At 48.9% G+C, this 20,737-nt stretch overlaps 1 protein-coding gene across 2 annotated transcripts in view; it reads left to right on the forward strand.

The window, feature by feature from the left end:
* slc25a42 (solute carrier family 25 member 42) overlaps positions 1-20,737 on the forward strand; it is a 59,961-nt gene that overhangs the window by 27,005 nt on the left and 12,219 nt on the right. For both annotated transcript variants that reach the window (XM_045694357.1, XM_014141246.2), the window contains exons 3-7: positions 2,136-2,250; positions 2,352-2,377; positions 3,043-3,209; positions 10,525-10,641; positions 13,561-13,712. In XM_045694357.1, the coding sequence (XP_045550313.1) occupies positions 2,136-2,250; positions 2,352-2,377; positions 3,043-3,209; positions 10,525-10,641; positions 13,561-13,712 (577 nt within the window). The remainder of the gene's footprint in view (positions 1-2,135; positions 2,251-2,351; positions 2,378-3,042; positions 3,210-10,524; positions 10,642-13,560; positions 13,713-20,737) is intronic.

A 20,737-nucleotide genomic window follows, 5' to 3' on the forward strand; every position in this document is an offset into this window, starting at 1 on the left:
TATATTAATGTATATATAATATAAATATGCTATACTATATATGTAATATAAATATATAATATATATATAATATAATATATTGCTAAATATATATAGCATATATGTACTTAAATATGATTCCCTCTCTCTCTTTCTCTCTCTCTCGCTTTCACTCTCTCTCTCGCTTTCACTCTTCTCTCTTTCACTCTCTCTCTCTTTCACTCTCTCTCTCTCTTTCACTCTCTCTCTCTCTTTCACTCTCTCTCTCTCTTTCACTCTACTCTCTCTCTCGCTGGTCACTCACTCACTCACTCACTCTGTTCTCGCTGGCAGATCTTTAGATGGCAAAACGGCATTACCATCAGTCCGGTGCTTCAAAGCCTGTGTGGTGAACAAATAGTGTTCCCCAAACCGTTTGCTCCTCTAAGAATAGTCCTGTATGCTTAGCTGGGTCGGTCTATAACCAAGTCTGGGCCCATTTCTGCCTTATGCAAGCTAAGTTTAATGATCTACTGCAACTCAAACAAGGCTTGGCTTAACTCGGGACAGGCTTGGCTTAACTCGGGACAGGCTTGGCTTAACTCGGGACAGGCTTGGCTTAACTCGGGACAGGCTTGGCTTAACTCGGGACAGGCTTGGCTTAACTCGGGACAGGCTTGGCTTAACTTTCGGGACAGGCTTGGCTTAACTCGGGACAGGCTTGGCTTAACTCGGGACAGGCTTGGCTTAACTCGGGACAGGCTTGGCTTAACTCGGGACAGGCTTGGCTTAACTCGGGACAGGCTTGGCTTAACTCGGGACAGGCTTGGCTTAACTCGGGACAGGCTTGGCTTAACTCGGGACAGGCTTGGCTTAACTCGGGACAGGCTTGGCTTAACTCGGGACAGGCTAGGGACAGGCTTGGGTTAGCTAGGGAGAGGCTTGGACAGGCTTGGGTTAGCTATGGACAGGCTTGGGTTAGCTAGGGACAGGCTTGGTTAGCTAGGGAGAGGCTTGGTTTAGCTAGGGAGAGGCTTGGTTTAGCTAGGGAGAGGCTTGGTTTAGCTAGGGAGAGGCTTGGTTTAGCTAGGGAGAGGCTTGGGATAGGCTTGGTTAGCTAGGGAGAGGCTTGGTTAGCTAGGGACAGGCTTGGGTTAGCTAGGGACAGGCTTGGGTTAGCTAGGGACAGGCTTGGTTGGCTAGGGAGAGGCTTGGTTTAGCTAGGGAGAGGCTTGGTTTAGCTAGGAGAGGCTTGGTTTAGCTAGGGAGAGGCTTGGTTTAGCTAGGGAGAGGCTTGGGATAGGCTTGGTTAGCTAGGGAGAGGCTTGGTTAGCTAGGGACAGGCTTGGGTTAGCTAGGGACAGGCTTGGGTTAGCTAGGGACAGGCTTGGGTTAGCTAGGGACAGGCTTGGGTTAGCTAGGGACAGGCTTGGGTTAGCTAGGGACAGGCTTGGGTTAGCTAGGGAGAGGCTTGGTTAGCTAGGGACAGGCTTGGGTTAGCTAGGGACAGGCTTGGGTTAGCTAGGGACAGGCTTGGGTTAGCTAGGGACAGGCTTGGGTTAGCTAGGGACAGGCTTGGGTTAGCTAGGGACAGGCTTGGGTTAGCTAGGGACAGGCTTGGGTTAGCTAGGGACAGGCTTGGTTTTGCTAGGGAGAAGCTTGGTTAGCTAGGGAGAGGCTTGGTTAGCTAGGGAGAGGCTTGGTTTTGCTAGGGAGAGGCTGTGGAACCAGTCCTGGTCTGCTCTCCTGCATGTAGGGACATTAAGTTGGATAACTACATTATGACAGGGAGGAGTGGCGTGCAGACTTGGAATAACCCCATGAAACAGCCTGAAGGTGTTTGGACTTGCTGAGTTATTACATGTGTTTTTAAAATGTTAACAAGATGCCTGTATTGTTTTAGTTTAGAATGAATCAATCAAGGCACTACCAGGCAGGGAAATGTTGTTGATCTCATTAAATCTAAATAAATCTTAATCTTCCTTAAATCTTGTTTTTCCACCGACTCAGTCATATACATTGTTTTGTATGGAAACTCTTACTACTTATTCATAGGCCTACATGAACTACTTATGCATAATGTCTTTGTTTTTGTTAGTAGTTATCAATTGATTGACCCCTTTTGGTCATGTTTGTCCCCTCCTGCTCTCCATCCATCCATCCATCTGTCTGTGCAGGGTCTAAAGCCCCAGACACGGTCTGTGGTTAACTCCCTCCTCTCAGGGGCCTTAGCTGGAGCCTTGGCCAAAACCGCTGTGGCCCCGCTGGATAGAACCAAGATAATCTTCCAAGGTAGGCAGCAACACTTCTTGCATGCTTTTGGAATAGTGAGGAATCAATTATTTTTATTTTCAATGTCATACATTTTTGTCTATTTATTTCCTTCATTGTAGTGTCCTCAGCAAGATTCTCTGCCAAGGTGAGTTGTTTGACCGATGTACTGTGTAAAATTGATTTGATGATGATTCATGATTCACCCAGTGGTGTAAAGTACTTAAGTAAAAATACTTTAAAGTACTACTTAAGTAGTTTTTTGGTGTATCTGTACTTTACTTTACTTTGACTACTTTTACTTCACTACATTCCTAAATGAAATATTGTACTTTTTACTCCATACATTTTCCCTGACACCCAAAAGTACTCGTTACATTTTGAATGCTAAGCAGAACAGGAAAATAGTCAAATTCACACACTTTTCAACCGAACATTCCTGGTCATCCCTACTGCCTCTGATCTGGCAGACTCAATTAAACACACATGCTTCGTTTGTAAATGATGTCTGAATGTTGTGTGGCCGTGGCTTTCCGTAAATAAACAACAACAAAATGGTGCCATCTGGTTTGCTTACTAAAAGGAATTTTACATTTATTTTTACTTTTGATTCTTAAGTATATTTTAAACCAATTACTTTTAGTAAAATTCTACTTGAGTAAAAGTCTATCTTTACTTTTACTCAAGTATGACAGTTGGGTACTTTTTCCACCACTGGATTCACCTTTGTGATGATGGCGATACTGTTGATAATGATGAAGATGCTGTTTATGATGATGATGATGAGACCCCATGCTGTTGGTCCACCCCCAGGAGGCGTATAGGTTGATCTATCGGACCTACCTGAAGGATGGCTTCCTCAGCCTGTGGCGGGGAAACTCTGCCACCATGGTACGGGTCATCCCCTACGCTGCCATCCAGTTCTGTGCTCACGAGCAGTACAAGAGACTACTGGGAGGATACTTCGGCTTCCAGGGCAAGTGAGTAACCATCCATATATAAACTAATCTAGTCCAGAGGCTAGGTTCCTGCCTAATAGGGAATAAGATATTCTTAGAGAATCCTTACGGAGAATGCTAAATGTTTTATCCATTCTTCTAGCAAGAAAAGTAGCGAGCGCATTGTGGCATCATCTGCTGACTATTTTAGAGAATTGTGTTCTCAACGGAGGTGCCAAATTTGGTTCCGTAATATGGAGTATTACTCTTTGGTCATATCTCCAATATTATTTGGAATCTCATCACAAAATCGTACATATAAGTGTCCAGGCAATGTTGTTCTGCACTAATATGGCTGTTGACTGACGTTTAAACAAGCATCTTAGCCAGATTTATCTACTCTTTCTAACAATTGTGTAATTCATAAACATAAACAACTTAGCTATTGAAATGCAAGCAGCAGGTGATAAGACCAGTTGCAGAATGCATTACAATATCAAAACATAACAATATTTAACTCAAGTCAACCCTACCGACATGGTTGTAATACATTCAGCAGTACTATTTATATGAACCTACTGGACCTCCTTAGCACAAACAAACAAGAATATGAAACAAAGTTTGTTCACTTTATTAAAAATGATGAGGATTGTGATTAGTCTAGATAGAACATCATTTGTTAATCCTGGTCCTGGGGACCCAAAGGGGGGCACATTTTTGCCCTAGCACTACACAGCAAATTAAACTATTCAACTTATCAACACGCAAGGCTTGATATTACTTTTTTTTAACACTTGCCCCTATGTAACACCATTTTCACATCATTGTATGATGCAAGGATGCCACTTTACAAAATGCATTACTATTCTTCTACCGTAGAGAATCAGACAGAGAAATAGGCTACATTCTGCTTATTGGCTTCTTTGCATATTCAAGCTTGTCTCAAAATACAACAATTTCCTTTTTAAGGCTCTCCTGGAGGATGGTTGGCCACCCTTGGTACCCTATACAATATTGCAACATTACAATTACAACCAAATACTTTTTATGTCTTCATAAAATAATTCTCTCCAAGGCTCGAAATTAAGGATGTCCCGTCATCTATGGGATGATAAAAAAAATGTCTACGGTTCAAAACGGACTCCGGGACAGTTCTAGAAAAGACAAATCCAGACAGTTTAGCTCAACAATGCACACGTGGCTGTAGGCTACACACAAGTGTTTCAAAATTAAATTGTCGGGATAATACAATTTTCAAAAGTGTACCGCGTGCTTGAGCGTTTTCATGTAACATCGACAAAGAACAATCACAGACCGAGCATGCTGGTCTCAGTTCCAGGTGCAACGCACGCACACCTGGAACTGAAGCTAGTCAGTGGGCATGCCCAGTCTGTAGGTGTTCTTCCACCAGCGCAGATGGCCATGAGTGTTGTGGAGCTCATTATACACCACCTTCACACTGTGAGAGGGAGAAAAGGGGTAGAGAGAAAGATGGGGAGGGAGAGAGAGGTGGAATTAGAGATCAGGGCATGACAGAAACGACCAGTGAACGATGAGATAAAGAAAGACCATTCACATCCACACACACCCTCCTAGTAAAGGTCTGACTGTAGGTGTAGCCTGTCTCTCATTGTTGGTGACGTCCATTGCAGATTATTGCTGATCCTCTCCGCCTGTGATTCGTCAAAGACTCTATCTCCTCCATGAGACTCATATCTCCCTCACTAGCTTTAAGCACCAGCTGTCAGAGCAGCTCACAGATCACTGCACCTGTACATAGCCCATCTGTAAACAGCCCATCTATCTACCTACCTCATCCCCATACTGTATTTATTTATCTTGCTCCTTTGCACCCCAGTATCTCTACTTGCACATTCATCTTCTGCACATCTACCATTCCAGTGTTTAATTGCTATATTGTAGTTACTTCGCCACCATGGCCTATTTATTGCCTTACCTCTCTTGTCCTACCTCATTTGCACTCACTGTATATAGACTTTTTGTTTTCTTTTTTCTACTGTATTATTGACTATGTTTTGTTTATTCCATGTGTAACTCTGTTGTATGTGTCGAATTGCTATGCTTTATCTTGGCCAGGTCGCAGTTGCAAATGAGAACTTGTTCTCAACTAACCTACCTGGTTAAATAAAGGTGAAATAAATAAATAAATAAATGTAGCAAGGGTTGTAGCGAGTCAGATCCTCCAGAACCTTCTCAAAGCGGGCTCACACCTGGGGGTGTCGCACGGGAGGGAGATGAACACATTACACACACCCGTATGCATAGATAAAGGCAGGTTTCCAGTAGAACATTGTGATATTACAATGTTGAGAAAAGGGTAAATCTGTAATTCAAATGTGTTGGTGGATATCATATCTACACTGCCAGAAACAAATAATACTTTGTATATGATAGACATTTAATCATAGGACTGGATGGTTTCAAATACTAACGTTAATTAGCTAGCTAGTTATTCTACTCATCAAGGCCTTTTAAAATAGGAAGTCAATGCTGCTGTTTACAGCTAGTGTTAGACAACTAGCTAGGAATTGTAATGCCCCTCTGGTTGATGACGTTAACTAGCTAGGCCAAAGCAATGTACAGTCGTGGCCAAAAGTTTTGAGAATGACATAAATATTAATTTTCACAAAGTCTGCTGCCTCAGTTTGTATGATGGCAATTTGCATATACTCCAGAATGTTATGAAGAGTGATCAGATGAATTGCAATTAATTGCAGAGTCCGTCTTTGCCATGCAAATGAACTAAATCCCCCCAAAACATTTCCACTGCATTTCAGCCCTGCCACAAAAGGACCAGCTGACGTCATGTCAGTGATTCTCTCGTTAACACAGGTCTGAGTGTTGACGTGGACAAGGCTGGAGATCACTCTGTCATGCTGATTGAGTTCGAATAACAGACCGGAAGCTTAAAAAGGAGGGTGGTGCTTGGAGTCATTGTTCTTCCTCTGTCAGCCATGGTTACCTGCAAGGAAACACGTGCCGTCATCATTGCTTTGCACAAAAAGGGCTTCACAGGCAAGGATGTTGCTGCCATTAAGATTGCACCTAAATCAACCATTTAACGGATCATCAAGAACTTCAAGGAGAGCAGTTCAACTGTTGTGAAGAAGGCGTCAGGGTGCGCAAGAAAGTCCAACAAGCGCCAGGACCGTCTCCTAAAGTTGATTCAGCTGCGGGATCGGGGCACCACCAGAACAGAGCTTGCTCAGGAATGGTAGCAGGCATCTGCACGCAAAGTGAGGCAAAGACTTTTGGAGGTTGGCCTGGTGAGCGCTACCATCAGTCCTGTGTCATGCCAACAGTAAAGCATCCTGAGACCATTCATGTGTGGGGTTGCTTCTCAGCCAAGGGAGTGGGCTCACTCACAATTTTGCCTAAGAACACAGCCATGAATAAAGAATGGTACCAACACATCCTCCGAGAGCAACTTCTCCCAACCATCCAGGAACAGTTTGGTGACAAACAATGCCTTTTCCAGCATGATGGAGCACGAATAGGCTGCCATCAGTCAGGATGTGGCCCAGAAGTTAATTGACAGCATGCCAGGGCGAATTGCAGAGGTCTTGGAAAAAGAAGGGTCAACACTGCAAATATTGACTCTTTGCATCAACTTCATGTATTTGTCAATAAATGGCCTAGGAACGGTGGGTTAACTGCCTTGTTCAGGGGCAGAATGACAGATTTTTACCTTGTCAGCTTGGGGATGCAACCTTACGTTAACTAACCCAACGCTCTAACTACCTGCTTTACGTTGCCAAGGTAAGTTGCTAGCTAGCATTAAACTTATCTTATAAAAAAAACAATCAATCAATCATAAACACTAGTTAACTACATATGGTTGATGATATTACTAGTTTATCTAGCCTGTCCTGCTTTGCATATAATCGATGTGGTGCCCATTCGCGAAAAAGGACTGTCTTTGCTCCAACATGTACCTAACCATAAACATCAATGTCTTTCTTAAAATCAATACACAAGTATATATTTTTAAACCTGCATATTTAGTTAATATTGCCTGCTAACATGAATTTCTTTTAACTTAGGGAAAATCACTTCCCTTGCAAACAGAGTCAGGGTATATGCAGCAGTTTGGGCCGCCTGACTTGTTGCGAACTGTGAAGACTATTTCTTCCTAACAAAGACAGCCGACTTCGCCAAACGGGGATGATTTAACAAAAGCGCATTTGCGAAAAAAAGCACAATCGTTGCACGACTGTACCTAACCATAAACATCAATGTCTTTCTTAAAAACAATACACAGAAGTATATATTTTTAAACCTGCATATTTAGCTAAAAGAAATCCAGGTTAGCAGGCAATATTAACCAGGTGAAATTGTGTCAGTTCTCTTGCGTTCATTGCACGCAGAATCAGGATATACAGAATCTGGCTCGTTGCGAACTAATTTGACAGAATTTTACGGAACTATGAAATAACATTGTAGGTTGTGCGATGTAACAGGAATATTTAGACTTATGGATGCCACCCGTTAGATAAAATACGGAACGGTTTCGTATGTCACTAAAAGAATAATGTTTTCGAGATGATAGTTTCCGGATTTGACCATATTAATGACCTAAGGTTTATTATATTATAGTTAAGTCTATGATTTGATATTTGATAGAGCAGTCTGACTGAGCGGTGGTAGGCAGCAGCAGGCTCGTAATAGTCAAAGGTATATGGTTTAGAGAGAAATAGTCCACGCGTCATAATTCCTGTAATAACTTGCGGCTGAACTTGAAAGGGGTTCCTTCATTATTTTACCGTTCATGTCTTCCATAGAGAATGTCTTGATCTACTTCAAATAAGGTCTGTGTTTTGTGCTTAAACCACCTCGGCGTTTTATATTGATCAGAGTTACACAGTTATAAAATTGGCAAGGTGGTGTAAGCCTAAACCAAACACAGACCTTATTTTAAGTTAATCTAAAAATATCCTATGGAATAAATGAAGGAACCGCTTTTCAGATTTTGCTAGAAGGTGTCATGGGAATTGTGACTCGCACTTTGGTAGTCAATTCTTACCGTGCCCATTATTAAAATAGGATTTCCTGCATATAGAAATGACAGTTTTTGTTTTCAGCATTCATCACAGGTAACTTAAACTCTATTTTTATTATTCAAACAGTTGAGAGTATTTGTCTCCTAAGCAGACTCTTCAGTATCGTTGTCACTTCAGAGCTGTGTGTGTTTATGTGTGTGTGTGCGTGTGTATATACATATATATATATAAAAAAATATATTATAATAATCGGCCGATTAATCGGTAGCGGCTTTTTCGGGCCCCCAATAATCGGTACCGGTATCGGCGTTGAAAAATCATAATCGGTCGACCTCTACTCTGCACCATCAGCTTGGAACGCCTTACAAAATATTTTGTAAACTGGAAGAACTTGTCCCAATTGGTGTTTTTAAATCATTGATGAAGGATTTTGAGGCTATTCCTTGACCTGTCAATCTTTTTAATTTGCTGTTTTATGATTTCGTTACACTCCTGTGATTTCTATGGTTTTTACTAGATTACTTGTAGTTTTTCATGTTGTCTGTCTAATTATTAATGACGTGGTGCTGCCTATCTTGACCAGGATGCTCTTGAAAATTTCAAATCTTAATGAGCCCTTCCTGGTTAAATAAAATAAATACAAATATTTTGGGTTCTGATTGGTTATGACAATTGGACTAAGCTCATTAGACATTATGTAAGTTATATTCTTCAAGAATTAATGGGTGGGCGTGTGTAGATCATTTAAAAGTCATAATTAATGACGCAATCACAGATTGACCCTTTAAAAACTTCAATTGAGTACAGGCTTAACTGAATGACAACCGAGTCCGAATATAATAAGGAATTTTATTAAATAGTTTTGGGTAGGCCTCGTCTCCGAGCAATGCTTCCCAGAGCCAGATGCTGATAGGTTGCCCAATGCTGGGCAGCAGGCATCGAAACTCCCATGTCCGGGGAAAGGAGTTCCAATGACGGGCCTTAAGGTTATTATGCTGGTGGTGGTGGAAGGTTGTTGGAAGACTGTTGCTTTAAAACAACAAGTGGGAGACACAAAGTAGGAGGAGTATTTGTATCTCAACTCAAGAGTCATGCCCATTGGTTTAAAGAAAGGATGGTGATTATTCACGAATGAGCCAATAGGTTAATCAGCAACCGTGGTGGAATTGCCTTGCTCATAGGCTGAAGTTTAATAGGCGAACTACATTCTTGCTAATAGGAAAAAAGGAAGAGCGACGTGGTGCTGATCTTATGAGGTAACATTGACACTATCCTATAAATACCTTCCATGCTGATGAGTGAGATGAGAAGCGATGTGAATTATGAGTTTACTAGATTAATGAAAAGTGGCTATCCATTTAGACCAGCCGTACTGACTGAACATTCATAACTAAACTACCGTTCAACAGTTTGGGGTCACTTAGAAATGTCCTTGTTTTTTTGTCCATTTAAAATAACATCAAATTGATCAGAAATACAGTATAGACATTGTTAATGTTGTAAATGACTATTGTAGCTGGAAACGGCTGATTTTTAATGGAATATCTACATAGGCGTTCAGAGGCCCATTATCAGCAACCATCACTCCTGTGTTCCAATGGAACGTTGTGTTAGCTAATCCAAGTTTATCATTTTAAAAGGCTAATTGATCATTAGAAAACCCTTTTGCAATTATGTTAGCACAGCTAAAAACAGTTGTTCTGATTTGATTTAAGATGCAATAAAACTGACCTTCTTTAGACTAGTTGATTATCTGGAGCCTCTGCATTTGTGGGTTCGATTACAGGCTCAAAATGGCCAGAAACAAAGACCTTTCTTCTGAAACTCGTCAGTCTATTCTTACTCTGAGAAATGAAGGCTATTCCATGTGAGAAATTGCCAAGAAACTGAAGATCTCGTACAACGTTGTGTTCTACTCCCTTCACAGAACAGCTCAAACACGGTTCTAATCAGAATAGTCAGAGTGGGAGGCCCCGGTGCACAACTGAGCAAGAGGACAAGTACATTAGTGTGTCTAGTTTGAGAAACAGACGCCTCACAAGTCCTCAAGTGGCAGATTCATTAAATAGTACACGCAAAACACCAGTCTCAACATCAACAGTGAAGAGGCGACTCCGGGATGCTGGCCTTCTAGGCAGAGTTCCTTGGTCCAGGGTCTGTGTTCTTTTGCCCATCTTAATCTTGTCTTTTTATTGGCCAGTCTGAGATACGGCTTTTTCTTTGCAACTCTGCCTAGTGTCTGCTGTTTTTTCCAGGTTTCTTAGGCCTGCATCAGAGCCTAGGTATTCAAAGATTGTCAAATCAGGCCCTTATGTATCCTGTGTACTGTGTTCCAGAGCCCTGCCGCCGGTGCCAAGGTTACTGGCGGGTTCTATGGCCGGTACCACAGCTGCCATGCTGACCTACCCTCTGGACATGGTGCGAGCCAGGATGGCTGTCACGCCCAAGGAGATGTAAGACAACTACCCCTACCTCTGAGAACACACACACTCCCACACACACACACACAGTACATTCGGAAAGTATTCAGACCCCTTCCCTTTTTCCACATTTTATGTTACAGCCTAATTCTAAAATGTATAAAATATTTTGTTTTCCCCATCAGTTTACACACAATACCCCATAATGACAGTGAAACAGGTTTTTAGACATTTTTGCACATTTATCAAAAATGATCAACAGAAATGCCTTTTTTACATTAGTATTCAGACCCTTTCCTATGAGAACCAAGAACCCGATGGTCACTCTGACGGAGCTCCAGAGTTCCTCTGTGTGTATGGGAGAACCATCCAGAAGGACAACCATCTCTGCAGCACTCCACCTATCAGGCCTTTATGGTAGAGTGGCCAGACGGAAGTCACTCCTCAGTAAAAGGCACATGACAGCCTGCTTGGATTTTGCCACAAGACACCACTCTTTGGCCTGAATGCCAAGCGTCACGTCTGGAGGAAATTTGGCACCATCCCATGGTGGTTGCAGCATCATGCTGTGGGGATGTTTTTCAGCGCAGGGACTCAAATCAAATTTTATTTGTCACATGCGCTTACTTATAAGCCCTTAACCAACAATGCAGTTTTAAGAAAATAGCCCCCCCCCCCAAAAAAAAAAGATTTAAGCGCAGCAGTAAATAACAATGTCTGGGCTATATTCAGGGGGTACCGGTACAGAGTCAATGTGCGGGGGCACCGGTTAGTTGAGGTAATATGTACATGTAGGTAGAGTTATTAAAGTGATTATGCATAGATAATAACAGAGAGTAGCAGCAGCGTAGAAGAGGGTGGGGGGGCGTGTGATGTACTGGGCCGTACGCACTACCCTCTGTAGTGCCTTGCGGTCGGAGGCCGAGCAGTTGCCATACCAGGCAGGGATGCAACCTTTCAGGATGCTCTTGATGGTGCAGCTGTAATACTATTTGAGCATCTGAGGACCCATGCCAGGGGGAATTGGCGTTGTTGTGCCCTCTTCATGACTGTCTTGGTGTGCTTGGACCATGTTAGTTTGTTTGTTTGATGTGGTCGTCAAAGAAACTTGAAGCTCTCAACCTGCTCCACTACAGCTCGTCGATGAGAATGGGGGCATGCTCGGTCCTCCTCTTCCTCTAGTCCACAATCATCTTCATTGTCTTGATGACATTGAGGGGTTTTTGTCCTTGCACCACACGGTCAGGTCTCTGACCTACTCCTTATAGGCTGTCTCATTGTTGACGGTGATCAGGCCTACCATTGTTGTCATCAGCAAATGATGGTGTTGGAGTTGTGCCTGGCCGTGCAGTCATGAGTGAACAGGGAGTACAGGAGGGGACTGAGCACTCACCCCTGAGGGGCCCCCGTGTTAAGGATCAGCGTGGCGGATGTGTTGTTGCCTACCCTTACCACCTGGGGGGGGCCCCATCAGGAAGTCCAGGTTGCAGAGGGAGGGGTTTAGTCTTAGGGTCCTTAGCTTAGTGATGAGCTTTGAGGGCACTATGGTGTTGAACGCTCGGCTGTGGTCAATGAATAGCATTCTCACATAGGTGTTCCTTTTGTCCAGGTGTGAAAAGGCACTGTGGAGTGCAATAGCGATTGCATCATCTGTGGATCTGTTGGGGCGGTATGCAAATTGGAGTGGTTCTAGGGTTTCTGGGATAATGGTGATGTGAGCCATGACCAGCCTTTCAAAGCATTTCATGGCTACGGAAGTGAGTGCTACGGGTCTGTAGTTATTTAGGCAGGTTACCTTTGTGTTCTTTGGCACAGGGACTATGGTGGTCTGCTTAAAACATGTTGGTATTACAGACTCAGATGGGAAGAGGCTGAACATGTCAGTGAAGACACTTGCCAGTTGGTCAGCGCATGCTCGGAGTACACGTCCTGGTAATCCGTCTGGCCCTGCGGCCTTGTTGACCTGTTTAAAGGTCTTACTCACATCAGCTGCGGAGAGTGTGATCACACAGTCATCCGGAACAGCTGATGCTTTCATGCATGTTTCAGTGTTACTTGCCTCGAAGCGAGCATAGAAGTTATTTAGCTCATCTGGCAGGTTTGTGTCACTGGGCAGCTCATGGCTGTGCTTCCCTTTGTAGTCTGTAACAGTTTGCAGGCCCTGCCACATCCGACGAGCGTCGGAGCCGGTGTAGTACGATTCAATCTTAGTCCTGTATTGACGCTTTGCCTGTTTGATGACTGGGAGATTCGTCAGGATCGAGGGAAAGATGAACGGAGCAAAGTACAGAGAGATCCTTGATGAAAACCTGCTCCAGAGCACTCAGTACCTCAGACTGGGGTGAAGGTTCACCTTCAAACAGGACAATAACCCAAAGCACACAGCCAGGACAACGCAGGAGTGGCTTCATGACAAGTCTCTGAATGTCCTTGAGTGGCCCAGCTAGAGCCCGGACTTGAACCTGATCGAACATCTCAGGAGAGACCTGAAAATAGCTGTGCAGCAACGCTCCCCATCAAACCTGACAGAGCTTGAGAGGATCTGCAGAGAAGAATGGGAGAAACTCCCCAAATACAGGTGTGCCAAGCTTGTAGCGTCATACCCAAGAAGACTCAAGACTGTAATTGCTGCCAAAGGTGCTTCAACACAGTACTTAGTAAAGGGTCTGAATACTTATATAAATGTGATATTTCAGTTTTTTAATTTTAATACATTTACAAAATATTCTAAACCTGTTTTTGCTTTGTCATTATGGGATATGGTGTGTAGATTGATGAGGGGGAAAAAACGATTTCATCCATTTTAGATTAAGGCTGAAACGTAACAAAATGTGGAAAAAGTCAAGGGGTCTGAATACTTTCCAAATGCACTGTACACACACACATACACAGACTGTTTGTGGTGCTGCGAATAACTCGCACTTTACATCCCTCTCTCTCTTCTCCCCTCAGGTACAGTAACATAATCCATGTGTTTGTGCGTATCTCTCGTGAGGAGGGTTTGAAGACGCTGTATCGTGGTTTCACCCCCACCATCCTGGGCGTGGTGCCCTACGCTGGACTTAGCTTCTTCACCTACGAGACACTCAAGAAAATGCATGCGGGTACTGCAGTGTCTCAGCTGTCTTGTCTGTCTGTCTAGTCGGTATCTAATCTGTCTAGTCTGTCTCTGTGTCCTGTCTCTCTGTCCTGTCTGTCCTGTCTGTCTCTCTGTCCTGTCTGTCTCTGTCTATCAGCAATACAGTGCATGGCTATATGTAAATATAAGGTTTCCCACTGACATGAACCCTCTCACCCCCTCCCTCCCTCTCTCACCCCCTCCCTCCCTCTCTCACCCCCTCCCTCCATCTCTCACCCTCTCCCTCCCTCCCTCCATCTCTCACCCTCTCCCTCCCTCCCTCCATCTCTCACCCCCCTCCATCTCTCACCCTCCCTCCATCTCTCACCCCCTCCCTCCATCTCTCACCCCCTCCCTCCATCTCTCACCCCTCCCTCCATCTCTCACCCTCCCTCCATCTCTCACCCCTCTCCCTCCTCCATCTCTCACCCTCTCCCTCCCTCCATCTCTCACCCTCTCCCTCCCTCCATCTCTCACCTCTCCCTCTCTCGCCCTCCCATCCGTCTCACCTCTCTCTCCTCCTCTCTCACTCCCTCCTCTCTCTCTCATCTCACTCTCACTCCACTTCTCTCCCCTCTCTCACTCACTCTCTCTCCCTCCCTCTTTCTCCATTCTCCCTCCATCACTCTCTCCCTCCATCACTCCTCCCTCTCTCACTCCCCTCCCTCTCTCACTCCCTCCTCCATCTCTCCCTCCTCTCTCACCCTCTCCACCCTCCATCTCTCCCTCCCCTCTCTCCCTCTCTCCCTCCCTCCCTCCATCTCTCACCCCCCTCCTCCCTCCCTCCTCCTCTTCTTCCTCCCTCTCTCTCCCTCTCTCACCCACTCTCCCTCCATCCTCCCTCCTCTCTCCCTCTCTCTCCCTCTCTCCCTCCATCACTCTCTCCCTCCATCACTCCTCCCTATCTCACCCCCCTCTCTCCTCCCTCCCTCTCTCTCTCCCTCCCTCCACCTCTCCATCTCTCACCTCTCCCTCCCTCCATCTCTCCCCTCTCCCTCCTCCATTCTCACCCTCTCCCTCCTCCATCTCTCACCCTCTCCTCCTCCATCTCTCACCCTCTCCCTCCTCCATCTCTCACTCTCTCTCTCCTCCCCTCTCCCTCCACCTCTCACCTCCCTCCATCTCCCCCCCTCCTCCATCTCTCACCCCTCCCTCCCTCCATCTCTCACCCTCTCCCTCCTCCATCTCTCACCCTCTCCCTCCCTCCATCTCTCACCTCCCTCTCTCCCTCACCCTCCTCCCTCTCTTTCTCTCATCCTCTCTCCTCTCATTCCTCTCCTTTCCTCTCATCTCCTCCCTTCCCCTCTCTCTCCCTCCTCTCTCACTCCCTCATCTCTCACTCTCATCCCCTCATCCTTTTTCTCCCTCTCTTCCTCATCTCTCACCTCTCCCCCCCACCCTCTCCCACCCTCCATCTCTCTCTCCCTCTCTCCTCTCTCCCTCCTCCTCTCTGCCTCCATCCCTCCCTCTCTCTCCTCTCTCTCCCTCTCTCCCTCCATCCTCTCTCCCTCCATCCTCCCTCCCTCTCTCACTCCCTCCTCTCTCACTCCCTCCCTCCATCTCTCTCCTCCTCTCTCACTCCCCCCCTCCATCTCTCCCTCCCTCTCTCTCCTCTCTCCCTCCCTCCTCTCTCTCACTCCTCCCTCCTCTCTTTTCCTCCTCTCTCACTCTCTCACCACTCCTCACTCCTTCACTCTCTCTCTCCCTCTCTCTCTCCTCTCTCCCTCCTCACTTCTCCTTCATTCTCCTCCTATCTCACTCCCTCCCTCTCTCACTCCTCCCTCTCTCACTCCTCCTCATCTCTCTCTCTCACCCTCTCCTCCTCCATCTCTCACCCTCTCCCCCCTCCATCTCTCACCCTCTCCTCCCTCCATCTCTCACCCTCTCTCACCCTCTCCCTCCCTCCCTGTCTCACCCTCCCTCTCCTCTCTCTCCCTCTCTCACTCACTCCTCCCTCCTCCCTCCATCTCTCACTCTCTCCCTCTCCCTCCCTCTCACCCTCTCTCCTCCTCCCTCCATCTCTCCCCCTCTCCCTCCATCTCTCCCTCCATCTCTCACCTCTCCCTCCCTCCATCTCTCCCTCCCTCCATCTCTCCTCCTCTCTCACCCCTCTCCACCCTCCATCTCTCCCTCTCTCCTCCCCCTCCCTCCATCTCACTCCCCTCCCTCCTCTATCTTCCTTATCCTCTCTCTTTCACTCCTCTCTCTCTCCTCCCTCTCTCACTCCCTCCCTCTTCACTCATCCTCCTCTCATCTCTCTCTCACTCCGTCTCTTATCCCTCTCGCATTCTCATCGTCTCTCACTCTCTCATCCATCTCCTCACTCTCACTCCCTCACTCTCTCATCCATCCTCTCCCATCCTCCCTCCTCTCTCACCTCCTCTCTCACTCTCTCACACTCTCTCACTCTCTTCTCTCCTCTCTCCTCCTCCCTCTCTCACTCTCTCACTCACTCCCTCTCTCACTCCCTCCTCTCTCACTCCATCTCTCCCCCTCTCCTCCATCTCTCCCTCCATCTCTCACCCTCTCTCTCCCACTCACCCTCTCCTCCCTCCATCTCTCCCTCCCTCCATCTCTCCTCCCTCTCTCAACCTCTCTCACCCTCCCTCCCTCCTGCTCCATCTCTCACTCCTCCTCCCTCTATCTTCCTCCCTCTCTCTCCCTCTCTCTCACCCTCTCTCCCTCCTCCTCTCTCTCACTCCCTTCCTCCTCCCTCCCTCTCCTCCTCTCCCTCTCATCCATCTCCTCCCTCCTCCTCTCCATCTCTCACTCCATCTCCTCCTCTCTCTCCTCCCTCTCCTCACTCCCTCCTCTCTCTCCCTCCCTCTCTCACTCCCTCCCTCTACTCCCCCTCTCTACTCCTCCCTCTCTCACTCTCTCCTCCATCTCTCACTCTCTCCTCCCTCTCCCTCCTCTCACCCTCTCCCTCCCTCCCTCCATCCCTCTCTCTCTCCCTCCATCTCTCACCCTCTCCTCCTCTCTCTCTCCCCCTCTCACTCTCTCCCTCCATCTCTCCCTCTCACTCTCTCCCTCCATCTCTCCCTCCCTCTCCTCCCTCTCACCACTCCCTCCCTCCCTCATCTCTCCTCCCTCCCTCCATCTCTCACCCTCTCCCTCCCACTCCTTTTCCTCCTCATCTCTCTCCTCCCTCTCTCACCCTCTCCCACCCTCCATCTCTCCTCTCTCCTCCCTCCCTCCCTCTCTCACTCCTCCCTCCTCTATCTTCCTCCTCTCCCTCTCTCTCCCTCTCTCCTCTCCTCTCCCTCCTCTCCCTCTCTCACTCCTCCTCTACTCCCTCCCTCTCTCCTCTCCTCCTCTCTCACTCCCTCCCTCCCTCTCACTCCCTCCCTCCATCTCTCACTCCATCTCACTCCCTCCCTCTCTCTCCCTCCCTCTCTCTCTCCCTCCTCCCTCTCCTCCCTCCCTCTCTCTCACTCATCCCTCCATCTCTCCTCCTACCTCTCCTCCTCCCCTCTCTCCCTCCTCCTCTCCCTCCATCTCTCACCCTCTCCCTCCTCCATCTCTCCCTCCCTCTCACCCTCTCCCCACCCTCCATCTCTCCCTCCCTCCTCTCTCCCTCTCTCCCCCCCTCCTCCTCCCTCCTCCTCCATCTCTCACCCTCCCTCCCTCCCTCTATCTTCTCCCTCTCTCTCCTCTCTCCACCCACTCTTCCTCCATCACTCTCCCTCCATCCCTCCCCTCTCTCCCTCTCTCCTTCTCACCTCCATCACTCTCTCCTCTCCACTCACTTTCCCTCCATCCTCTCTCCCTCTCACTCTCTCCCTCACTCACTCTCCCTCCGTCACTCCACTCTCCTCCACTTCCATCCCTCCCTCCCCTCTCTCACTCCTCTCTCCCTCCCTCCTCACTCCCCCCTCTCCTCCCTCCTCCATCTCTCCATCTCTCCCCTCTCCATCTTCTCACCCTCTTCTCCCTCCATCTCTCCCACTCTCCCCTCCTCCATCTCTCACCCTCCTCCCTCCTCTCTCCTCCTCTCACCCTCACCCTCCCTCCATCTCTCACCCTCTCCTCCATCTCTCCCTCCATCTCTCACCCTCATCCCTCCCTCCATCTCTCCCTCCTCTCTCACTTCCTCCCTCCCTCTCTCACTCACTTCCTCTCTAACTCCATCCCTCCACTCTCTCCTCCATCTCTAACTCCATCTCCTCCTCTCTCACTCCCTTCCTCTCACCTCTCCCTCCCTCCCTCCCTCCATCTCTCCCCTCTCCTCCATCTCTCCCTCCATCTCTCACCCTCTCCCTCCACTCACCCTCTCCCTCCCTCCATTCTCCCTCCCTCTCTCACTCCTCCCTTCTCTCATCCTCTCATACTCATCTCACTCCGTCTCATCACTCTCTCCTATCTCTCACTCCCTCCTCTCTCAGCTCCTCCTCTCCTCACTTCCCTCCCTCTCTCACTCCCTCCCTCTCACTCCCTCCCTCTCTCCTCTCTCACTCCCTCCCTCTCCCTCTCTCTCCCTCTCTCACCCAATCTTCCTCCATCTACTCTCTTCCTCCGTCACTCTCCCTCATCCACTCCCTCTCTCTCCTCTCACCCACTCCTCCATCATTCCTCTCCTCCATCACTCCCTCCCTCACTCTCTCACTCCCTCCTCTCCTCTCACTTCCCCTCCCTCTACTCCCTCCCTCTCCTCCCTCCATCTCTCCATCTCTCACCTCTCCCTCCCTCCATCTCTCTCACCTCCCTCCCTCCATCTCTCACCCTCCTCCCTCCCTCCATCCTCTCACCCTCTCCCTCCCTCCATCCCTCTCCCTCCTCCATCCCTCTCCCTCTCTCCATCCCTCTCCCTCTCTCCATCTCTCCCATCTCCCTCTCTCCATCTCTCTCACCTCTCAAAATCTCTCACCCTCCTCCCTCTCCCTCCCTCCCTCCATCTCTCATTCTTCCTCCTCCCTTCATTCTCTCCCTCCCTCCATCTCTCCCTCCTCCATCTCTCCTCCTCCCTTCCATCTCTCCCTCCATCTCTCCCTCCTCTCGTCTCACCCACCCCTCCCTCCATCTCTCACCCTCCCCTCCCTCCATCTCTCACCTCCCCTCCCTCCATCTCTCACTCCTCCCCTCCCTCCATCTCTCACCCCCTCCTCCATCTCTCACCCCCTCCTCCATCTCTCACCCTCTCTCTATCCCTCCCTCTCTCTCCCTCTCTTCCCTCCCTCTCTCCCTCTCTTCCTCTCTCTCTCACCCTCTTTCTCCATCTCTCACCTCTCTCCTCCGTCTCTCACCCTCTCTCTCCCTCCATCTCTCACCCTCTCTCCCCTCCCCCTCCATCTCTCACCTCTCTCCTCCATCTCTCACCCTCTCTCTCCCTCCATCTCTCCCTCTCTCTCCCTCCATCTCTCACCCTCTGCCTCCCTCCATCTCTCACCCTCTCCCACCCTCCTTTCTCCCTCTCTCCCTCCCTCCCTCCTTCCCTCACTCCCTCATCCCTCCCTCTCTCACTCCCTCTCGCACTCCCTCTCTGTCTCACTCCTCCCTCCATCTCTCCATCTCTCACCTCTCCTCCCTCCATCTCTAACCTTCTCCTCCCTCCTCCTCCCTCCATCCCTCTCCCTCTCTCCATCTCTCCATCCCTCTCCCTCTCTCCATCTCTCTCCCTCTCCCTCTCTCCATCTCTCACCCTCTCCCTCTCTCCATCTCTCACCCTCTCAAAACTCTCACCCTCCCTCCATCTCCCTCCTCCCTCCACTCTCTCACCTCTCCTCCCTCCTCCCTCTCTCACCCTCTCCCTCCTCCCTCCATCTCTCACCCTCTCCTCCATCTCTCCCTCTCCCTCCTCCCTCCATCTCCCTGCCTCCTTCTCCCTCCTCCTCTCTCCTCCTCCTCTCTCCTCTCTCCATCTCTCCCTCCCTCCATCTCTCCCCTCCTCCATCTCTCTCCTCCCTCCATCTCCTCCCCACTCCCTCTCACCTCCCTCCATCCCTCTCACCCCTCTCTCCCCTCCCTCCATCTCCTACCTTCTCTCTCTCCCTCCCTCTCTCTCCCTCTCTTCCCTCTCTCTCTCACCTCTCTCCCTCCATCTCTCAGCTCTCTCACTCTCTCTCCCTCCCTCTCTCCCTCTCTCACCCTCTCTCCTCCATCCTCTCACCTCTCTCTCTCCTCCATCTCTCACCCTCTCTCTCCTCCGCTCTCCTCCTCCTCCTCTCCCCTCTCCTCCACTCCTTGCTCACCCTCTGCCTGCTCCATCTCTCCTCCCTCTCTAACCTCTCGCCTCCATTTCTTTCCCTCTCTCTCTCCCTCTCTCCCTCCCTCCATCTCTCACCCTCTCCTCCCACTCCCCCTCTCCCTCCCTCCATCTCTCCCTCCCTCTCTCTCCCTCTCTCCCTCCCTCCTCCATCTCTCACCCTCCCTCCCTCCCTCTCTATCTTCCTCCCTCTCTCTCCCTCTCTCCCCACTCTCTCCTCCCTCCTCTCCTCTCCCTCACTCCCTCCCTCTCTCACTCCCTCCCTCTCTCACTCCCTCCCTCCCTCCTCTCTCACCCTCTCCTCCCTCCCTCTCTCACCCTCTCTCCCTCCATCTTCACCCTCTCCTGCCTCCATCTCTCACCTCTCCCTCTCTCCCTCCTCTCACCTCTCTCCCTCCATCTCTCACTCTCTCCCTCCTCTCACCCTCTCCCTCCTCCTCCCTCCCTCCTCCATCTCTCCCTCCTCCCTCCCTCCTCCATCTCTCCCCCTCTCCTCCATCCTCTCCCTCCATCTCCCCTCTCCCTCCCACTCCTCTCCTCCCTCCATCTCTCCCTCCCTCCATCTCTCACTCCCTCCCTCCCCCTCTATCTTCCTCCTCTCTCTCCCTCTCTCTCCCTCCTCTCTCGCTCTCTCCTCCTCTCTCCCTCCCTCTCCCTCCCTTCTCACCCTCTCCTCCTCCTCCTCTCCCTCCATCTCCCCTCCCTCCTCTCCTCACCCTCTCCTCCCCTCACCCTCTCCCTCCCTCCATCTCCCCCTCTCCCTTCTCCACTCCTCCATCTCTCCTCCCTCTCTCCCCCTCTCCACCCTC

This window comes from Salmo salar, chromosome ssa14 (genome assembly GCF_905237065.1).
Source record: "Salmo salar chromosome ssa14, Ssal_v3.1, whole genome shotgun sequence".
Taxonomy (NCBI): Eukaryota; Metazoa; Chordata; class Actinopteri; order Salmoniformes; family Salmonidae; genus Salmo; species Salmo salar.